The sequence below is a fragment of the Tyto alba genome, unplaced genomic scaffold (genome assembly GCF_018691265.1).
Source record: "Tyto alba isolate M040663 unplaced genomic scaffold, T.alba_DEE_v4.0 Super-Scaffold_32, whole genome shotgun sequence".
NCBI lineage: Eukaryota > Metazoa > Chordata > Aves > Strigiformes > Tytonidae > Tyto > Tyto alba.
Window position 1 is genome coordinate 6,048,019 of NW_024881307.1, and position 22,320 is coordinate 6,070,338.

At 47.2% G+C, this 22,320-nt stretch overlaps 1 protein-coding gene across 1 annotated transcript in view; it reads right to left on the reverse strand.

Annotated features, from left to right (window-relative positions):
• The window catches only part of POU2F3 (POU class 2 homeobox 3), a 43,200-nt gene extending 22,271 nt beyond the window's left edge, over positions 1 to 20,929 (reverse strand). Inside the window, exons 1-4 of the mRNA XM_032998183.2 lie at positions 20,722 to 20,929; positions 16,409 to 16,462; positions 15,552 to 15,620; positions 4,493 to 4,527 (exon numbers count right to left, since the gene is read on the reverse strand). Of these exons, the coding sequence (XP_032854074.2) occupies positions 4,493 to 4,527; positions 15,552 to 15,620; positions 16,409 to 16,462; positions 20,722 to 20,929 (366 nt within the window). The remainder of the gene's footprint in view (positions 1 to 4,492; positions 4,528 to 15,551; positions 15,621 to 16,408; positions 16,463 to 20,721) is intronic.
• Positions 20,930 to 22,320: the final 1,391 nt, after the last annotated feature.

Here is a 22,320-nt window from a genome sequence, read left to right on the forward strand (position 1 = left end):
TGGCATGTCTTGCAGAGAGCAGGGCAGTAACACATAGGACCCTTCACTTGGTTTTGTAAGGGAGGAATTTTTCAGCAGACACCGTCCCTCACCGCTCTTTTGTGATATACTAGCAGACACACTCACTTGGCCAAAAAAAAGTCTGCTCAGGTCCTACTGACTGGGAGTCTTCAGCAGCTCAATTATTTAATGCTGACTGACCACTGGAAGAGAGGGATTTTGAAACATGTCCCTTACAGTCATGTGCAACAGTCAAAATGGCAATGCATACAACCAGATGTGCAAATGTAAGTGATTAGCTAATGTGCATATGAAATTCAAAGCCACTTCAATTGCATATCTTATTTCCTTATTTTGTTCTGGAGGCTTCCCTTTGTGTTCTGAAGATCTCTCCTGCCCCAGCAATACATCTCCAAGCTATCTCCTTTTCCCAGGTAAATCCATCCCAAGATTCTATTTCTAAGAAGCCTATTGGAAAGAGATATATACTTATTACATCCCCTGATTAGTGTAAACCAAAGAAAATAAAGTAATAGGAGTAAAGAACCAACAGGATAATTCAGGATGTGCTGAGCCCTGGGCTGCTCAAGCACACTAGTGCCTGCTTGTCTGCCTTAAATATTGTAAAGTCTCACGGCAGGATCACCTTTACATTGATACAAATATCAAACCCATCATTACCATTAAACAAATGACAGCCTGTCTGCAAGGGTTAGCCTTTGCTGGAATGAAACTGCATGTCATATGTGGATACAGAGCACATGCAGATCCTGCTAAGCCTTTCCTGCACTGGTAACACATAACCTTTCAGCTTTATTTCAGATGAGACTATTCTCTTCCAGCACTGGAGTGCAGCTCAATGCTCAAGAGCATGAAGGGGCTTGGAGGGGACCTCTCATTCTCTCCTCTGGAAGGAGAGATGGGAGCCTTCATTCCTCCCTGGCACTCAGAAACTGCATTGCTACAAAAACCAACAGATGACACAGTCCTACACATCACTTTCCTGATGGAAAAGAAATCCGTGATTCAGCATCTGTATACTTCCCTCCTTCTGCTGTGGATCAATTGCAGCACTACGTGCTGGGCTACAGCATTCACACCATGCACACAAGCTCTGTTCTCTCCCCAGACCATCAGCTCTAGCTATGTGCTTGTATTCCAGAAAACAATATTATCTCAGGGATTAAGTCCAGACACAGGATGAATTATCTGGCACTCTAGAACAGCTCTCTTCAGAGTCATCTACAAAAACAAACAATGCAGTATTTCCTTAAAGGCTAAGTGATGCTTATACCAACAGGGAAATAAACCAAACAGACCTGGTAAGACCACAGCAGCATCACCTGGTAAGGATCACCACATTATGGAGGGGAAAAGTTCTGATTTCAACACTTGCAGTCAGACATTTTCCTGGTCCCACTTAGTGCCCTTTCATGTCAAGAGTGAAGCCACATTTGCCGCGTTACTCAGTTCTGTCCCTGACGTACTCTGGATGTGATCCCAAACCATCAAGAAGCAGATGTCCCTATCCAGGTTGCCAGCACTGAAGGTGAAAGTTTATTACTGTGTCTTTGCATTTCCCTTGATATAAACAGGAAACAACCAGCATTAGACTCACTAAATAAAAAGCCAAACCAGATAGGCAAGGCAGAAGATGCTTCTTTTTCCATACACACCCTTTTCCCTCTCATTCACATACAAATTACTGTTGCATCCAGGTGGGAGGAGAGTTTGAAGAGGGGAGGGGGGAAGAAATGTTTGCCAAATAGGTTGAGGGATCAGAAGGCAGATTTCTCATAAAGCGCAGGGCTGACCCACAAACTGCGAGAAAACCTCAAACTCCGCAAGAGTTTCCCTCCTCCCCATTTTCAGGGTGAGAACAGCCACAGCAGGGAATTGGTAGGCAGGTAAGGGGTCTAACCAGGTCACTCCACCCTTCTTTTCCCGCCTGGAGCGTAACATGGGAGGGAAACAGACCTGAAATGTAGGCCATCTACAAAGACTGGGGGAGAGGCTTAAATGATGTGAGATTTATGATCTTCAAAGTGATTAGCGCCCAGCACTCCAAATAAAGTCAAAGAGAGCTCAGCAGCTCTTGCATTCAGTTTGCAGTTGGGTTTCAAACCATACTTCTCTGGCTTCAGTTTGAAAACTTGAATTGCAAGGTAACAAAAAAAGAAAGCCACCCAAAACCAACCTCAAACCCCAAACCAAAATTAAAAAACCCACCAACCTCCACCCCTAATGAAAGAACTCAGCACCTGATTTTATATGAAAACATTTTGATATTTCCATATCTCCCTTCTTCCTTTTTCTCTTCATTTGCAATCTATTTGCTGAATTGAAGATTTATTCACCAATAGCTGAGGTCAACCTGAAACGTGTGTGTATAACCAATGTGCGTTTGGGCTCATGCTCTTTTAAAATAACAACAATAATGGCTCAAGTCTACACATAGACTTGAGAGGGCCAAGAGAGGGAGACAAAGAGCCATTTGCACACCCCTATGTCCACTCACAGGGACTGACATCACTGCAAAGTCCCTTCTGTCAACACTACCTATGTTCTGGAGGATCAGACTGGATTAAAACAACCCCCATGTTAATATGAGTTTGTTCACAGGTTTTTGCTTTTTAAACCTGGATAAGTAGCAGTCATGTCTGCTACTCAGATGTGCTGGCACAAATGAAAGGGATTTTGCAGTACCCCTTTGGTGGAAGGAAAAAAAAAAAAAAAAAGGTGGGAAGTGAATACTACAAAAGGCTGTCACAAATCCATAATCTCTTTTCAGGCGGAGGACACTTCTAATAAGCAGGTTCTGGTCCACATCCCACTGACTGTGTGGCTGTCTGCCCCCTCAACTTTACCAGCATTCACTCATTCAGTGGCATGCAGAGGACCAGGACCTTAAAAATAATGGGTCAAATCATCAGTGGGTGTAAATCAGCACCACTTCACCACAGTCAATAACGTTTCCTTGATTAACCTCAGCCTACCTTCCAGTTCTAACATCTTTGTGGTGTTGCCATAGGAAAAGTTTGCAACACATAATGATCTTGTACTTTCATAGCTTATTTCTATCTTGAGGGAATTTCCTTTTATCACCAGTTATAAGCAGATTGGATTCATCTTTTGGCGTGTAGAAACCCTGTGCTTTGGGCTCTGCAATCCACAGAGCTGGAGACATAAGACTTTTTGTTTTCAGCTGGGTATTCCAAAAACCTGGAAGATGGCTGAACGTGTTAAGACACCTTTGATAGGAAGTTACGACCCACCCAAAACTAGAGCAGCCAAACCAAACAAACAAACAGCAGCTTGCTGACATCTGTCAGACACGAGTCACCAAGGCAAGCCTGAAGGACAGAAGAGTCACAGCGAGAAGCTTCAGCTGCCCACCTGCTGCTAGCAGGAAGCCTTTGCAAGGGATTGCAACCCTTGAACTCAGGAAATGAACAGCTGGAAGCAGGCAGGTTGCTGTACTGTTAAGAGTGCCAGCATATGCTTCAAATGCTAGCGACTGCCCGTGGAGTTACAGCTCCTTTTGCTTTCCTCGCTCCAGCTCCCTGGCCAACCCCGGGAGTCCTGCAGCACATCAGTGAGTTAGCTCTCTAGACCTCCTCTTTTTCTTTATGAGGTCTGAGTCCAGCTCCAGTGATGGCCACAGGATTCCTTAGCTCTGGACTCAGAGAGTGTTTTCTCATGTGTCTGCACAGATTCAAGATCTATATGCTCCAGAGGGCTGTTACCTTCCTCCCCTTGCAATTCTGATGTGACATTCAGGGATTTCTTAGAGCCATATATGAAAATCTCCAGGCACTCAGTGAGACAAGGGTTACTTTTAGCTATATGAAGCAGGAGGATAACAGCAAACACAGCAAAAACAACGGTCCTTCACACGTTTGTTTGCAATTCGGGCTTGTTTGCCCTTCAAGAAGCACTTGCTTTTACCTGCTGTCCCTTTCCCCACTGTCTTGCAAAGAGGAATCTGCCGTTGTAGGCAGGCCTGGTCTTGACCTACGAACTTCAAGACCTCAAACCACTTCATCTTCAGTCCTTGCTGATACTCCTGTGAGTCAGCCCCATGCTCTTAGACTTGCATACCACAGTGCTTTCAGTGCCAGTGTCACAAGCAGTAGAAATGCATGGGGCTTTGAGGCGGGATTTGCACGTTTGCCAGTGTAACCAAGGTCCCTTTTGTTTCTAAATGACAATGGGAAAAATTAAAAAGCCTCAAGCAAATGTTGATTTAAAGAAACTCTGTAATTAACTGAACTTCTATGAAATAGGAAGGCCTGGAAACCAGAAGTTTAATCTGTCATTCTATCCCACAAGGGGAATTGGGAAGAACTTATGTGGTCTGTTTAATAGTAGCTTCTGACCTAACAGTTTTTATCTCTTAGCAGTAGCTGCCTGGGACTCAGCAAGATGAGCAATTAAAAAACAGTAAGTCAAGAAAGCAGGAGAATACCTGGTAACCCAGGGAGTGTCTTACCTGCCTGTTGAAGTCCAGCCCATTCTGTTCATTTCCTACAAAGAAACAAACATAAAAATATCTCAGTATTAATGACAGTCAGCACTGATGTAAACTTTCCAGAACTTAGAACACACATAACCATAGACATGCTGCTAGCCCAGCTCAGTTTACTGTAAGAGCAAGGAGAGGAGGAGGAAGGTGGAGTCAATGCGAATGCAGCAATGGAAGTACAAAGGCATCTTTTACAACATTTGGTGGTATCAGCCTTTGCTGAAGTATAATGGAAGTGCTTCTGCCTGGGAGATACCTGGCCAAGCAGCAAGGGTTGGGGAAAGCTCACTGACTGCAAGGGAGATTCCAGCAGAGCTGAGCTGGAGGATGTTGCAAATCTCCAGGGAAATCCAGGACCAAGGCACTGTACACAAAGCAGGAACTAACTGTGGGAGAGGCTAACAAACAGGTGGCCGAGGCTGTTAACCAGGGACCTTCAGGAACCCGTGTGGCACTGAGTAATTACAGGATATTTAAAGGAACAGAGGGTGCTGTGGGGTTGTGCTCAAGAGGCGTCTCCTTGATTCCAAAAGAGATTGGCAGGCATAGGGGGAAAAATCAGACAGGTTTCAGCCTGAAGGTACCGCACAGGCCCTCACTCATTCCCCTTTGATGATAAACATTCCCCCCCCATCACACCTGCCAAATTCATCAAGAACATCACAGAGGAAAGGTTGTACGCTCCACAGATATGAATGCTTTAAGGGATTCCACGAAGCCTCTTTAGTTGCAAAGGCAACCCCAAGAAACCCCTTCCCTTCCCTTTGCAACCCATTCCCTGAGTCGTTCTCTTCCAGTCCAACTGAGTTTGTGATAAACAGTCTTAAATTGTTCACATCCCGCCGGCAGAAGCCCCCAGGGTCTCCTGCTCCTGTTTTTTCGAGTATAACGTTCCCCATAAAGCATAGCCCATGCCCTGTGATCTGATCAAGCTTCAACACATCATGTTTTTCAGTGGTTAATGTCTCTCTTGCAAAAATTGGAAAGCAGTTAAGAGAGGCTGTGCAGGCAGGAGTGCAAATCCAACTCTCCCATTAACTTGCTTTCTTCAACTGAGCAAGGCTCTGCCCTACTCTAGCACGCAGTTTTTCAGCTTGCACCATACACATAATATTCCCAGGTGAATCAGCATGGTTCTTTGAGATCCTCAGGGGAGCGTGCTTGGTACAATTATTCATAGATGGCAAAATATTTTAGAGTCAATGATAATTTCACGGCACCCTGTTCTCTGCTATCTAGAAACAGCTCTGGAGATTTAATCTGCAACATGTTAACAGCATTGACTGTGAAAACTGAGCTGCCTTTGTTGTTCTTGTTAGGCTGAGCTGTAGGTCTTCGCTATCAAACAATACCAGAACAATATTTCACGGCAGAACAAGCTGTTGCCCTCCCGCGCTCTGAAATCTCCTCTGTCTTCTTGCCACTTGCAACTCAACTTAGATCCAGCTCTGCCCCTTCTCCCCCAGCCTGTCTGCATTTCTGCTGTGCTAGAGCCTGCCCTCGCTTCCCGTCTTCCTCCCGACCTGCTTAAAGTTTTTTCTCTTCCTGATCTCAGGTCTTTATCTTCTTCCATGTAATTCCTTACTCTACTACAACCTCCAACTCGCCACGCGCTTCCATGCTCCCGTGCCTCTCGCTGTAACTATCTGCTCCCTGACCACCTCTCTCCAGCTGCTCCCGCCTGAGGAATTTGTTCATTCATTCCGTTCCAGCCCTACGCCCCAAGAGCCAACAACTGCACATATAACGATGGGAATGTTGATAGTGTTAATAGATGATCGCAATCAGTATCCACACACCTGAGCGGGACTGTGTGAGGATCTTCAAGGCCTGCAGTTTCTACCTTTGAAACCCATGGGGGGTTGATGCAATCTAAAGGCAGTAGCTAAAGGGAAGAAAGACAAGGAGGAGAGAAGGAGGAAATTAAGTTCCCAGTTGCTAAAATAGAACAGGAAGGAAAAGACAATCTTCTGGTTTCTTGGATACAAGAGTTTTGCTCACGTTCAAATGCAGCATGTTGATGAGGCCAGATTCAAAGACCTTGAGGGAAATCCCTGCGTCCCAGTGATGATGGCTCTGAGTCACTATCATACACCCCAAAACTTGGCACTTGAGATGCACAGCTGGAATGGGGTATCGCTCCATACTGTTACCACCAGGTCCAAGTTCTCCAGCATATTCTTTCCTCCTCTTCCAAGCTTCCCATCTCTTACTTTTTCCTCCCTTCCAAAGCACGTGCAGCTGACAGATTTCTACCTTTCTTTTTCACTTCCTCTCCTTCAAGGCCAGACACAGCTTCCTCCAAGTCCTACTCTCTGTTCTCTTGCACGTCCCACTGCAGATCAACAGAGGTGTTTGGGAGCATCTCAGCCAGGTATTTTGGGACAGTGGAGTATACTGCAAATATGTGTGAAGACTGACATTAACTGAATCGTAGCTTGGGCGTCTAAGTCTGAGATAACTGCCCCAGGCTGTCTTGGTAGACAGCGAGGAGAAATAGGCACCTCCAGAGGCCATTCATCTGACCTATCTTAGACGCCTATCTCAAGTTGAGATGAATGGCCCTCTGGAGATGACTATTTCTCTTTATTGACTACAAAGGGACCCAGGGGCAACTAGTTCAGACTTAGATGTCCAATAGTGAGATATTTAAAACTGGGCGAGGTGATTTCTACTCGCAGTGGTTATGTAAATGGGAGCTGGATACACAAATCTCTTCAGCATTTCAGCAGGACAAGTGAGTGTTTGTGCACAGATTTAATTGCAAACAAATCTGATCGTTTTCTATTTCAGTGTTCTAGTAAAATTAAAATTATTCCAGCTGAAAGCCAAGGTTTGGGTGTGATAGGGATAACAGCTCTCCTCTTTCAGTTAAATCAGTAACTTTCCTACAGATATTTTAAAAATAGACTCAGTTTCCTCCCAGTTTCTATCAACATCAGGACACATGCTAAAGTAGTCATTTCTCTCCTTAGAGGAACGGGCTCTTCAAACAACAAGGATCTGCACTTAAGATTTAATCTTTTCTAGCTCCAGGAGATAAAAAGAAAGAAAAGTGTAAGTGGCAGCAGATTCTCGGCTGCTGTAAACTGCCAGAACTCCACTAATTTTAATGGAGCTTCACACCAGCCAACTTGCCTCTTGCTACACCAGCCAGACACAATGGGATCCAAAGTCTCCAGTGTCTGCTAGACGCAGTCCTCCCCCTCCTTAAATTGCATCAAACTGGGGAAGCCCTGGGATTTAAATAGAGAAAGATTGCTTTGAGCCCCTTGCACTATGGTTCCCAGGAGCTTCCCCACCCAACAAGCCTTCAATTCCCTTTTATTGGTGTTCCGGACAGGGGAAAAAAGGCAGTGATAAGCTCAGCTGGCTCCCTGCAGCACTGCAGACAGGGACCGTGCTGCTCTCCTTGGTTCACCTGGCAGCTGTTTTGCATAGCACTGGCATCAGATCTGGTGCGAGTTTGCCTGGGGAGGTTTCTCTGGGGATGGGAGCAGCAGAACAGTTCCGGACGGCTTCCCCCCACCCGCTGCTCTTCCCCCTGCCTGGAACGTGGCATTTGCTCTGAAAACCAAAGACAAGCAGCTCTATCAGAACCAACACGATTCCCACTGGAAGCTGCCGAGCCAGTCCGGCACTTGAGGATAAAAGTGCTGTAATGGGAGAAAAGTAAAATCAAGACTGCAGTGTGCATTCATCTTTGCAAAGCAAACACATGCAGAAACATGCAGGTGTCACCTACGAGGAGTGACAGCCGCCCATGGCTTTTCAACCAACACCAAAACCAGGCCTGTAACCAGGAGGGCTGACCTTATCCCCCTTCCCACCCAACTACACACTGAATTCATCTCACAGTTTGATCTCAGCTGCACAGGAGGGACAGGGAGTTAGAAGGTGATTTCAATCTTTAACAGGTGTTGGGGAATTCCCACAGGGAATCAGTTTTCTGCCGCGTGCATTTGGGAGGGAAATTCAGAACAGCTGAACAGTGATGGAGGAACAGTGCCAGGCAGACACCAGGCAGGGGATTCAGCTGCCTGGGCTTAGATGTCTAACTTTTAGGTGTCTAATTCTGAGCCAATTGCTCTAGGCTCCCTTTACAGCCACGGAGAGGAAGCAGGCGCTTCCAGAGGGCAATTCATCTCGCCCCCGAGATAGACAGCAGAGAGATGAATCATCTTCTGGAGATACCTATTTTCATCATTGACTGCACAAGGAGCCTGGGGTGAGCAGGTCAGACTTCAGCCTCAAAGTATTGAATATCTAAAAGTAAGATTAATCTCACCTATCCTGAAGATTTTAGCACTCCAGTTGATAAAGCACAATGCCATTAGAGATTGACAAAGCAGGTCAGATGCGGAGTGCCTTTCAATGTACATTTTTGAGAAGCTGAGAAATTAACTTGTTCATAAGTGTCAACTCTCTCAGCTCAAACAAGGTGTGAAGTTAAAAGATTACCCAAGAATGGGTAAAGAAAAGAGTGGCGACAATTATTATAACTATAAACAATATTGGATCCACATGCTGTAAATGAAGCAAAATGCCCATCTTCACTGAGAAGGGTGTGGTTCTGTTAAGCTAGAAAGATATTCAGCATCACAGTCTGCAGGATTTCGATTAGCTTTAGAGACTCAAGCAAATACCAAGTCATAGCCTTGATACTACTCTTCCTAGCAGTCAGACCAGTGACTTCTCCAGAACTAGCAGGAGAAGCCCTGGGTGGTAGGAGCTCAATTAAATCCCCTTCTCTCCATTTTAGTGGCTACCCTTGACTCCCTCCAGCTATGTCCAGTGGCACTGGGGAGCACCAGTCAGTTCCCTGGATCCTTATGTGCCCTGTTGGGATGCTTGCTGTTCCCAATGCTTATATTAAGAAGTGCTTTTTAAAGGGATCAAGGGAAGGTGTTAACAGGATGATGAGTTTTGAAGGCAGCTGGATAAGGCTGCAGTTTTCACGTTAACCACTTGCTCTAAAGACACAAAGGGACCAAAGCAGAGCATCGGGGCATCTCCATGGGAAAGTTAAGGCTGGTTAGCAAGAAAAGTGAATCTATGCTGACTCAGTCAGACGGCTACAGACTTCAGGGGAAGCTTTCACTGAAGACTCAAGTGTTTCATTTGGGTGGGAACGTTTGCATTATAAAAATGTCTCTCCTTTGTCAGCAACACCTCAAAGAAATCCCATCTTCTAGCCCCACTGAAGCTCTGAGTGCAATATACCCTTCGTGTGGGGCAGGGAGCTGGGGGAGAAAGCAGGACAGCGAGTGTGGGAGACTCGGGCAGCTTCCAGAAGGAAACCCGAGGGCAGTAGTTGTTCCCACGGAAAACATTTCACCTGCAGGTGCTGGGAGAGGGCAAGTCTCTTCTCTTAGACCAGAGGCAAGCAGCAGATCAGACCAGCTCTTCCTTTGCCCCTCTAATTCAAGTCAAACCAGCCTTTTGTTCCCCTTTCCCCTCCCCATCCTTTTTTATCCTCTTCCATAATGGGATGTTTAAGAAAAAAAAATAAAATAACCCAACCTCAAACCCTAATCACCTTCATTTGAATTTCAAATATCCCCCTCCTGGCCTCCCCCACGCCCCAACTGACTCGGAGCTGGGAATATGGAAATTTCTCCTGCTTGCCTTAAATGTGGCTGTGCTATGAAAATCATCAGCCTTATGCAAATCTCGAGCAGGGCCAATTGCCATAGCAACCAGCTGTTTCCAGCTCGACTGCTGCTGCTTTCATTTATTCGGGACTTGTCCTGGGGCTGTGCATGGCTGCAGGGGGAAGAGACAAGAGAAATCCTGGAGGCTTTGAGGAAAGTTTCACGAGGGAGAGCTAGCCTTGGAGAGCAAAGGCGTAGCCAAGGACAAGGCTCAGCAGGGGGGCTGGGGAAGGCCAGGTTTCCTCAAAAGACTTTGGCCTGGCAATCTGTTTCTAACCTGATCTGAGCAGGTAACAACAAAAGGCAAAAGAAAAGAGCTCAGACTGTGCAGCCCTTAGCTTGCCTGCTGAGCGCCACACGGAGTGCCCCCGTGCACCGAGCGGCACAGCCTGAGCACCCACCAACTCACCTCACACAGGCCATTTTCCTGCCAAGTCTGACATCCCTGGCTTGTACGCATTTCTTTTTGCCCGAGTTAGAAGCTGACCCAGAGGTCAGAGCCTCCATACCCTATTCCAACATAAGCCATCAAGTTTAAAAGAGACCCTACCCTGACACCTGTGACTGGGATGCAATAAACAGCCTTCCCAGAGCCCAGCAGAGATCATGACTCCCTTCTGCCTGGAGTTGTACCATCCCTGGGGAGAGCAGCACCTGCATCAAAGAGCTTACAGCCTAACAAAAAGCTGGGAGAAGAGATCTGGACCCTCGCTTTGGAGCTGAGGAACAGAGATAGGCTTAATTAGGTTTGTACAGGACATGTGTGGCAGACTGAGACAAGGTGTCTGGTTTTCCATCTGCCCTGACATGGATTTAATGGAAAATGCATTAAATACACAGAAGCTGGGGGACTAGTTGGAAGATTTGGTGTCCAATTCCAGAGCTGCCCCTGTTGTCTCTCCTCTGCTGCCAAGGGGACGTTAGGTGTCTTGTGGCAGCAGCAGAGGAAGGTGTCTCATGCTGTCATCCTTCCACGGGCACAAGCTGGCTGAAGTTGAGGATGCTGGGGAGAAGAATGACATTCACAGGAGTGTCTCCTCAAAAGGGACACTTTGCAGGACCTTAGGAGCAGATGCATCATAGCTCCTTACCACTTTCATTTTCTTCAGATTTAAAGGAAACTGTCTTTCTTACACTCAGAAAGAAAGTATCTGCTTTATTGATTCCTAATACACTCAGGTTACTCAAGCTGTGAGGGTTAGATAACCCTGCTAGCATTGCCACCAGAGTCAGAAGCAATCCAAGAACCCAGTTTTCTGGCTCCTTGCGCCCTCCCCATGAAACAGCACTCTTCTACCTGGCTGCTGCTCTTCCAGATCCCAACCCCGACAGAGGTGGGTGAAGCTGCTGGGTCACCCATCCACCACTGTCCCCAGGAGTGATACCAGCTGCTCCTGAGGCTGCGATATCACCGTAGGGCTGTCCTATATTGCACCCACACATGCACACCCCATCTCCTTTCCCCGGGTGCCGGGGTGCCCATCGTGCACCCCGCCCTGGGCTCCTGGCAGGCCGGCCAGTTCCCCCTGTTACAGGGTGGGGAGGGAAGATGCTCGGAGTGCCTGCAGCTATTCAGTTACCGATGGTTGCGTTTGAAGAGCTTCCCTATCGCCCTTTTGTTAAAGCTTTGGCTTCCCCCCCATAGCCTCAACAGATGAAATCAAAGGGAAGTAGCTTTGCTTGGTGTAACCTGTTTTGATCAAGCAGATAAACGAGGAACAAGTGTCTGACACAAACAAACAGACAGACAGAGGCAAGTCCCACCTCAGCATTTTGTTGCATCAGATACAGAGGGCTTAGATAAACCACAAGAAGGGGGAGATCTCTGCCTCTCGGCTTGAAGACCAGGGGCGACACTCTGCAGTGCCAAGCCCCCACAGTTCCCATAAAAAAAAAAAAAAAAAAAAAAAAAAAAATCAGCCCAGAACTTGCTGGCATGGCTTTCATCAGTTTAAAAAGATGAAAAGAGCATACAGCCAAGCATAAAACTCACGCCTGTCATTACCCCCCATGGAGTCAGCGGGACTGCCTGTGAGCCCAGCCACAGCCGCTGCACGCCAAGCATTAAACCACGCTGGCATCACACAGGAAAGGGTAAAGAGGACCCTCAGACTGGAGAGATGGGACTGACCTACGCAGCTCCTGGGCAATGGGAGAAGTCAGTCTAACCCACAGCCCTTGGGGGAGAAACTCCTGCCTGTTCTTCCCCTTCCCCCTCACACACATACTGTGATAAAAAAAGGCAGAGTTGAAGTAAAGGAAGGCTTAAAATTCACAGGGCTGGGCAGGGTAAGTGATATTCCTTAGAAATTTTTTTTTTTTTTTTAATAATCATAGATTTTTTTGTAGAATGGAAAAGTTTCCTTACAACCAGTAGACATGGAAGAGTGGAATCAAGCAAACTTCAGCTTTTGGAGAATATTTTACTAAAAAGCTTTGAATAGTTTTCTATGAAACTAGTATGAATGAAAAACAGCTTAGTTTTCCTAACCTCGTATGGAAGATGAACAATTTTCTCAGAAACAGCCCTATGATTATTTTAAACACTTTCAAAGTAAAACAATGCCCCAAATTACCCTTTTTTCCCCCCTCAAAGCCTAGAACTGGCGGAGATATGAAAGGATGAGATTATGCTTCTGCTACTGACACTTCCCATCAGATCTTTAAGCATCAGCTTTAGATCAAGGGCTTGGTTTACAAAAGCATTTTGGCACCCAACTCCCTCCAGTGTTTTTTTTTCTGTTGTTTTTTTTAACTCTTCTTGGAGCCAGTCTACATCTTCTGGTGATGAAAGGCCTTTGTAAATATGCACCTAGAAGGATTTGGATTCTTTATAAGCTATAATACTGTTAGTTTGGTAACTGCCCTCTCCTCTGGGGGTAACAAGAATTCTGGGGAGCTGTGTGGATTGGTCCAATTCATTAGGAAATGGGTCTTCAATTAATGAGTCATTGGAAAACAGATTTTCCCACATGAAGCTAGTAAACAAAACAGTAAACTGTAAGGTGTTGCAGTAAATATTTCTCTAAGAATGTGTATAAGGGAAAATAAAAACTTCCAGGGAAGTTCAGTACAAAGGGCTTTGTTGTTTATAAACAGAATGGTCGGAAAGAAGGAAATAAAAAAAAAACCTGACAAAGATGCAGAGGTTTTGGGTAAAGCATTGAGGCAGACCCTCCGTGGGCTCGATGTGCCAGGTTACTCCACCCAACATATAACATCCACAGCTGGGAATAGCATGTGATCCTGCCCTGGCCACCCTCTCTGAGAGTCCTGCAAGGGACCCACCACCCCACAGGAGGGGTTGGGGCTGTTTGCTGTAGCCCCACAAGAAGCTCCTAACCCGCTCTAATGTCTCTCATCACAGCTAAATCTGGTGTGGTGATCTCTGAAGATCCTGAACACATCAGCCAGTCACAGGGGACTGCATTAGAAAAAAGAATAATTTAAACAGGTTCCTTCTATCAGTCCCCAGGGAAGTGTCACTCTTGCAAATGAAGGAGATTTACTTGTTCTGATTTCCCTGCTTGATTTGAAGGCTCCTAGAGCAGAGCTAATGCTGCTGCAAACATTTTTATTATTTTAAAACAAATTGACTTCACTTCTCTGCTTTCTTTTCTCAATTACCACTAGAAAGAGGTGCTACAGCTAACACTAATGGCTGTCTGGGAAGCTTAAGCTGAAAAGCATATTTTACCCAATCAACTGTGGTGCCAGCTTCTCTCCTCTTTAACACTTTTGACTATTTTGACTACAACATCAGCAGCCAGAGTCTCCTATTACATTTATTAACAGCCAATACCAAAACCAAATACCTACGGACTCTCATCATAATCCAGCCTTCCCTAATCTTGATTCAACTATGCTATCCATCAACTCTGTGTGTCAAGATGCACGAAACATTTCAGGAGACTGTGATTCCCAGTTTAAGGCCTTGTAACAGCTACCAGGGTTTTCTGAAAGACCTTGAGAATTTGAGGACATGTTTGTTGCTAGGCAGTTTGGAAACATTTATCTCAAAAAACAACTTGGGGTCATCTGAAAGCCCTGAGCAGAAATTGATCTGACCAAAGTCAATCAGAGTTCATGGGCATGAATAGAACTAGATTTTATCTCTACCTTAGATTATGTCAAACAACCCACCTTAATACTTAAGAGCACAAAGGATTTCTAGTCCTCAATGTAAGGTGTAAATAAAGATGTAGTTTTAGTCCCATTAAAATACGCCTAGAATTCTCTGGCTTTACCAAGATCTATTTTTACCTAAGTTCTCTTGAATGACAGAGGTAAAAAAGAAACAGTAAAGTCATTCCACAAATTTTAATCTGCTATTACACATTCTGCATGTTCTGTGTGTCGTCCCTCCCCAAGCTTAGGGCTCTCTATTACTCAAAGAACAATGATTCTTCCACATTGTCTCTACTAGTTTTAGTTTTAAAAGGTGTTTATTTCTAGGTCTATAGACAAGCCTCACGGTTTCTAATAATCTTGTTATGCCTAGTAGGTGCTAAAAATATTTCTTATTGCTGTTTATTTGCCTAAAAAGGAATCTGACCATGAGCCCTTGTGAAATTATAGGCTCAGGGTCTCACATTCAAAGCCCACTGCAGGCAGCAGCAGTTAGAAGCAATGCCAGGAAATACAAAACTGATTTTTCTGGTGCATGTCACACCTTGTGGCAGTGCGAAAGTTGGTAGACAACCTGACAGAAATCAGTGCTAACACCAGCACCATCATCTTCAAAGGATCACCGTGTTCTTCAGCTTTCCATATTCAAGGAAAACTGGGGCTTCTAGCCACAGAGCAGCGAGAATTGGAGCAGCTGTCAGGTGGGAGTAGTGGAGAGGAAAAACCCAATCATGCTTCAAGATGAAGAGTGATAAATTTTTCCAGGAACTACCTAGCTGGATTTGATTATTCCCAAAGTCTCTCCCATTTTTCTACATATAGGTGGACAAGAAAGGCTTAGTTCCCAGGGAGTTTTGTCTAAGGAAACATTCCTCACATGAGCCCTGTGTAAAGCAAGCTGTTTGTGATAAACTGAGCGGACCAAGAGTATTTCAATGGCATTATTCCTTCAGCAAGATGTGAGCATATTTCCATGCTAAAACTGCCGAGGACTTTACTGAGACACACACTGATTCACTGCTGTTGCAGAGGGATCTTGCATGCTGATCAAGATACGAATGCAATCCTAGCCCAGAGCGCATTCTTGTCAATTCCCAGGCTGGTTGGAAGAGCACAATGTAGCAGCAACAGGAGTCAAGCAAAGCATGGACAGAAACTTCCAGCACCCATGCCTCCCTTTTCTTTTCTTTCCCCTCCCTCCTTGAGCTCCCTTGCCTGCCCCCCACATCCTGGACCCTCCTTACCTGGCTCCACCTGGTCAGGTTCGTGCCGAGTATCTGTGGAATCTGCCGCATCACCGCTCATCTTGATCTCTGGAAAAGGAGGCACAACTGATTTTAATAACAGGTCACAGTCCCAGGCAACAGGCACATGTGGCTTCCACTAAACAGCACAAATGAATGTGTAATTATAATAAACCATCAGACTTTCAAATTTCTGATTCCTCAACATACAGTCACTAGAATATTCATCAGCTCCGAGGATGCACTTTCCCTCCTGTTGCTCTTTGCATCCCCCTCATTCCTTCCCCCTCCCCAATTTGCTGCTCTCACCTTTCCCATCACTCCTCTCCTCCACAAAGGATGAGGGGTTGTTTAGCCACAGGGAGCCCTCCCAGCCTCTCTCCGAGCTTTCTGCTGCCTTCCCAAACCAGCTGGCTTGCCTCTCAGTTTGACACCATCCTCCACCACACCTGTAGAGGCAGGGGGGCTCTCCTAGCCTTCCCCTCCTCCCCCCCACCCCTTACTTGTCCCTCAAGACGGTTTAGCCAGGCCAGTGCTTGGTACTGTACAAAGCTCACGCAGGGAGGACCAGCCTCAGAAAGGCAGACGCAGAGCAAGATGCTCTCAGAGAGGGAAGCAAAATATCCTCTCGCTCCCTTGCTAACTCAGCTTGTTTCTTTCGATACGTTTGGTCCCTATTTGCAAACTGTTTCCCCTGCTCTTTCACACGTGCACATGCTCACACCTCTCACAAACCATGAAGAAGCTGCCTTGCTCCAAAGCACTGCTCCCAACCCAGGAGCAAGATGAGTGCTTCGCCATCAAGCTCCTGCATATTTCCCCCCATACTTATCCATGCCAATAAATTTGTCATTTACCCTTGAAGTGATGGCTGCCACCACACCCGGGGCCTCGTTCTCCTTCAGGAACAGCTGAAAGAAAAGGTGAGAAAAGTCAACTTTGCACTGGATTGCTCATCTCCTCCTTAAAAGAGGCAAAGTACACACCAGTGAGAGAAGGAAGAATATCTATTCAAATTCAGATGGACACCCCCTCAGCTCTTCTACCTTTTGCATGGGAATTTTAACTCTTTCCAGGCTAGTTCGGGAAAAAAGATAATTTTTTATAAAGAACCAACTGATTTGCATGTGCTTCTTGCAGCCAATCCTGGCCACAGAAGTCATCCAATTTGCATCTGGTAATAACAACAGAGTGGAAGCTGGGCCAGTGTTTGCTGTGGTTTTGCTGGGGTAGAAAAGACAGGTGAAAGCCTTCTTAGAAGCATCATGCAAACCTTTTCCTCTTTCCTATATATGCCTTGTATTATTTCCAAACAGCCAAAAGCGTGAGAAGAAACTCTATAGGTTTTTATACCTATTTCCCTCTATTACTCACACTAAAGCAGGCAGGCCTTTCTGTTTGTTCAGGTTTCCTTTTCCCCTATTCAAACTTCCAGTGTGTAGATGACAAATTATCTGCTTTTTGGTCAAAATCGAATAGCTTTGTTTAGGTCAAAGTTTGAAGATTTTTCTTCAGCAAATGAATAAAGGAAGAAAAAATGGCAATATTTTGTACCAGAGATGGAGCATAGAAACATCGACATACTTAATTCAACTTAAAGAAATGAAGTATCCTAATATGTGAGGGGGAAAATGAGAAAGAAGAAAGTTGTGGAATTTTTTTTTTCCTCCTTCAAATAAACCCGCTGTAATTAAGACATGAACATTTAGTGGGGCTTCTAAGCATTTCTACTGCAGGAAGAGCAATTATCATCAGCTATAAACATCTTCTTGTCTTGTAATACTGCCAAGGGACCCTAACTTAGGCAATCTACAAAGCACAAAGTTTTGCTTGCTGCCAAAAAGTACCTTAAAAAAAAAAAAAGCCAAGTTCTCACAAAATAGAATAAGAAAAACCATAAACTGTGCAGAAGTTTAGTGTTTGCTTTAGTGAGAAAGTTTGCAAGTTTGCAAAAAAAGGTAATGCAGGTTTCATTGTGAGCACACAAATAAACACCTTAGTGAAAGAAAATTATCTAATCCCTTGAGACTAAGGTGCTCCTTATTGGCACAGAGAAAGAGACAGAGCGGTTCAGACAGGGCTGAAAATGGGAAGCCACAGAAGCAAACCATGAAAAGCTCTCGCTGTCTCACAGGAGTGAGCCCTACAGCCCCTCTGACATTTATAACCTGGGGTGGGTGGGGAGAAAAGGAGGAATCGCAGCTCTGACTTGATTACATATCACATGCTATCCATCAGCTAAATTCCCTCCTCCTGGAGTCAGGAGATAAGAAGATATTTCCCTGTGATTCTCATACATGCAGCAGAAGAATTTTATTCTCACAAAGATTCAAATTCCCATCATAAATGTACATGTGTTATTACAGTTTCAGTATCTTGTGGGAGAAAAAAAAAAAGAAAAAGAAGAAAAAGAAAACCCCTTTGATTAAAGCCTACTGGTTTGGGGCTGGCTAGCTTTTATATACCTATGGACAGCAGTTCAGCACCAGTTATGCTCCAAGGGATCCTTAAGAACAAGGAGCAGACATACAGAATTACCTTCTAATATGATATAAGTGTAGCCAAGATAAAGGCAACACCTTTTTATTGACACCCAATGCAGAAAGAGTGATGCATCTGGATTTGAATTCCCCTCCATCTGAAAAAATATCTCAAGACAAGACAGGCTGTGAGACTCTGAGTCCAACTAAATGCAGTCTCCTTCCATACAGCTTTGCCAGGTCGGCAATATACAGAGAATAAGCAGGCTAGTAAAAAATATCTCTGGGAAAAATAATGCAACTTAGGACTGCCTAACTCCTAACCACAGACCTATTAGGAGCCGCCACTGTGGCCTGGGCCATATTAAAAATGTGCTGCTATACCTCAGCTAGCAAACATACCTGGAGTAGGGGTAGTCTGGTTTGTTCACCCAGACCAAAGAAGCTATACCAGTGCAGACACTTCTCTGGGGATATATCTGCATCTATATTTTTGCTGAAACAAGTGCTGTCAGCAAATAAAGCTTTCCCAAGCCCTTATTCCTAGCAGTTGTTCAGACACGGGCACCAGGGTGAACCAGCCTGATGACTTTAAAAGGAAAAGCAAAAGCTGGTGGTGGCCTCAGTTTGGCCAAGACCATTACGTGAAGCCTGTTGAATTTTCTGCACTTTAGGTACCCAAGCCCTTCTGGGGGCTGCAGGAAGGTGAACTCTCCAAATGCCTGGGGAGGAGGCGGCGGTACATGCTCGGGAACACGCTGCTGCAGAGAAACCCTCTCGGCAGGGAGGAGGGCGTGCGGAGCCCAAGCAGCCCACCTTCACCTTGCACGCTCCGTCTTCTCTGCATGGCCAGGGAAGAAACAGAGCACACCTCTGCAAAGGTGTTGCTGACTGGGGACCCCAAGACTGAACACGCCGAACTGTCTTTGCACAATGGTGAGGAAACACCCTCTCAGCAGCGTTTGGTTCTGACATGTGAAAGTGGTTGGACCCAAGCTGGTCTCCCTCCCTGCAAAAAGGTTGCTTAAAGCTTGGGCCCTTCTGACAGATTTGAGAGAACGGAAGGTCAGCATGCACCCAAATCTGTGCAGCTCCTGGACAAATCCTCCCTGGGACGGATGCCGCTGGCTTTGACAGAGGGCACAGTATCGATTTTGGGAATCTTCTCATGAAGAAAGAGTCGCCCACAAGCAAAGCAGATGGGTGGATAGGAGCCTGCGGGGGATGTGTCCCCGAGAGACACCACACACAAGCACACCCATTGCAGGTGCTCAGACTAGTCGGGCTCACACGCTGAGCCAAGACCACGAGCCTCCCGCCTCCTGCAGCCTCTCCTCACGACCGGCTGTGCAGTGCTGGGAGCTCCCCAGCTTCCCCCCACCGTGGCTGGAACTCAGGGGGTGCAGACTGTCCGTGGAGGGGCTGCTGGCTCCCCAGAGCCATGGGGAGGCTGTAACACAGCCACAGAGCGGGGGCTTTGGCCATCTCTGCCAGCAGGCTGAAGGCTGACCCTGTGTTGGGTGATGGCACTGCCTCAGCATCTGCCTTGCCCTGCAGGCCTGCCTGTGAGCCCACACTCAGGGGGGGCCTGCTGAAGGGCTATAAGCACTGAGCACGGACCCCTAGGTCTCCCCTGCCCAGCAGGACCACCGAAAGCCTGAGCTTCGCTGCAGTGTGCCAATAGGTATGCAAAGGCAACTGATGGATGTATCTGCCCCCTCCCCTCCAAACCTGGAGACAACATACACAGTTTTGTGCTGCACAAAGCACTGGACACAGGTCACTAGCAGGGCACATGGCTCCCGTACCCTCAGCACCCTGCTGCCTGCCCCTGCCACAGAAGGGGCTGTCAGGATTTGGCCTTCACTGCTGCCGCCGGTCTGCTCCTACCCCAGCATCACCCTCCACCATGCCCAGGGACACCGTTCTTCCCTTCAGGCATGGGGGCTTGAGCTGAGGGCAGAAGCTAAACTCTGTCGGGGCGAGCAAGCACTGAGCACAGCTCCAAGGAATTTGGCAGTGATTGCTCTTGTTCCCCAGCTAATTGCAGAGCGGAGGTCTACTCAGAGAAGATGTGAGACTACCTAAGCTGTACCTCTGGATCAGACCCCCTGGAAGGAGTCTCTCTCTTTCTGACTATCCCTGTTCATTCATTCCTCACTCAACCCAGCCTCCTGCAGCTTCTTCCTCATTAATTTCTCCCTCCTTTTCTTTCTTTGTCATTAACTTTTCCCCTTCCAACCCATGCCCCATCTCACTCTCACACACATATACCCCTCTCCACCCTTGCCCCATCCCTCTGTGAATTTATTCACCTCTCACTCCTTCCAGATTTATCCCAAAGACTGGACCCACAGGTCAGGCACTAAGTGCCCATTTTCTGGGTACTCAAGAGACCTCTGCACTCTGCTCACCGACCCACGCTAGGGCTGGCAGCGTGAGCGGTGCGCCCACGTTGTGGGCATGGCTTGGCAGCCCCCTAAACAGGATCAGAGCAGCATCCATCCCCAAGTAGCAATGTGGGCACTTAACCAGGCGCTGGCTGTGACAGCCGACTCCAGCGGGAGAAGAGAGGAGGGAAAGGAGGGAGGAAAGGTCACAGGAATCAGAGCAATCCCATTTCCTGCCCAAGTCCATGATCTCAGCTACATGGTGAGCTTCAGCCCGATCCTTCCTCAAGTGCTCTTTACCTGCGTGCACAGACTCCAGGTTCACCATCCTGCTGGTGGAGGGAAATCCGCGGTGCGCCCAGCCTCCTGCCGTCAGCCCCAGGTTGCCAGGGGCTGCCAGTTTGCCCTCCCTCCTCTGCCACCCGCTGCTTCTCGAACCGGGCGTGGGTCCGCTCCCGAAGGGACCTAGAGCTCCATTGCCTGTTGCCATGCAGGGCCAGGTGAGCATGCGGCGCTGCGCCACGCCTCGCCCCACCTCCGGCTCCCTCGGGTGCCCTGACACCCAGCAGCCTGGCGCCCGGCCCATGCAAAAGCACCCATTTGCATATTAGTAACTCGGGAATGGATGAGTCCCTGCAGCACTACCAGGGCGTGGGGTGGGGTGGGAAGGAGGGAGGAAGGAAGGTGGTTTGCCCGCCCTCAGCTGCACAGATACACCCCGCAGCACCTGCCTGCTGGGCTGCAAGCAGGGGGCTCCGTGGGGGCTCCGCCATCAGCCCCAGACTTGAATTCTCCCCTCGTGGATAGGCTTTTGGCTCTGCCCCTTGCGATGCATGGGTAAAAGAGACCAAGGAATCAAGCCAGGCTGCACAGTGGCCACCAGCACCCAGAAGGAAAGGCATCCAAGCTAGGGGAACAGTCCTTCCAGTAAGCAACCGTTTCATTTCACTTCTGGCCACTCTGATAAACCCTGGGGCCTCTTTAGCATGGGCCATGAGAGCAGCCTGTGTGGTTGAGTCTTTGCATCCCCTATGTCTGGGCTGAACCTCAGTGATGTCATACAAAACAATCAGCAAAAAAAGGAAAGTTAAGAGCAGAAAGGTAACCTGCCTTGGCTAAAGACACAGGGCAGGGTAAGGATCAGCACATGGAGACTCCCCTTTCCTGACTTGTGCTCTGTGTGGTACGCCAGTCACCCAAGAAGAAGAGAGAAGTAGCAGACAACCTCTTCCTCCTCCTCCATGTTGTTTAAAGCTGCAGTATTTAACTGACTTCCAGGGAAGCCAGGGGAAAAAAAAAAAAATCCCCTAATGTTGGCTTCTGTAGGAAGCTGCCAGAGGCCAGATCCTCAGCCTACGCTCTGTGCCATGACGAGGACCAACAGTCACCCTGACGGACCCACACACGGCGGTTGCTCACTGTCCCTGCCGTGCACTGCCTGGATGACCCCTACCACGGCCCGGGATGGCAGGATGCCTGCATTAAACGCCTGAGCTCCAGCGCTGCTCAACCCCCCCCGAAAGTGTTAACATGCTCAATTGGTAGCTGCCAGGTACAAGCTATCACACATTCATCTCTCCCTGGCTAATTCACGTTCCAGGGCTCTCGGCTTTCCCACATACTGCTCTCCCTCCCTGGAAAGACAGGTTTCTCTGAAGAGATGGGTGGGCGGGCAGGCAGGCTCTGGAGCCTCACCTCCAACCCAGTCCGATGTTATGGGCTGGAGTGCTTGCCCTTGGCTTGTGTGGTCAGAGAGGACATCCTCAAGAGAGGGCAACACGCTGGGAGGAAAGGGTGGATGTGTTAAATGAAACTCTTAACAAGGAAAAAGTGGAGGAAAGCGGGGGGAGAGATGGAAGGGGAAAAGAAGGGCAGAGGGGAAGTTCCCCAGTCAGACTA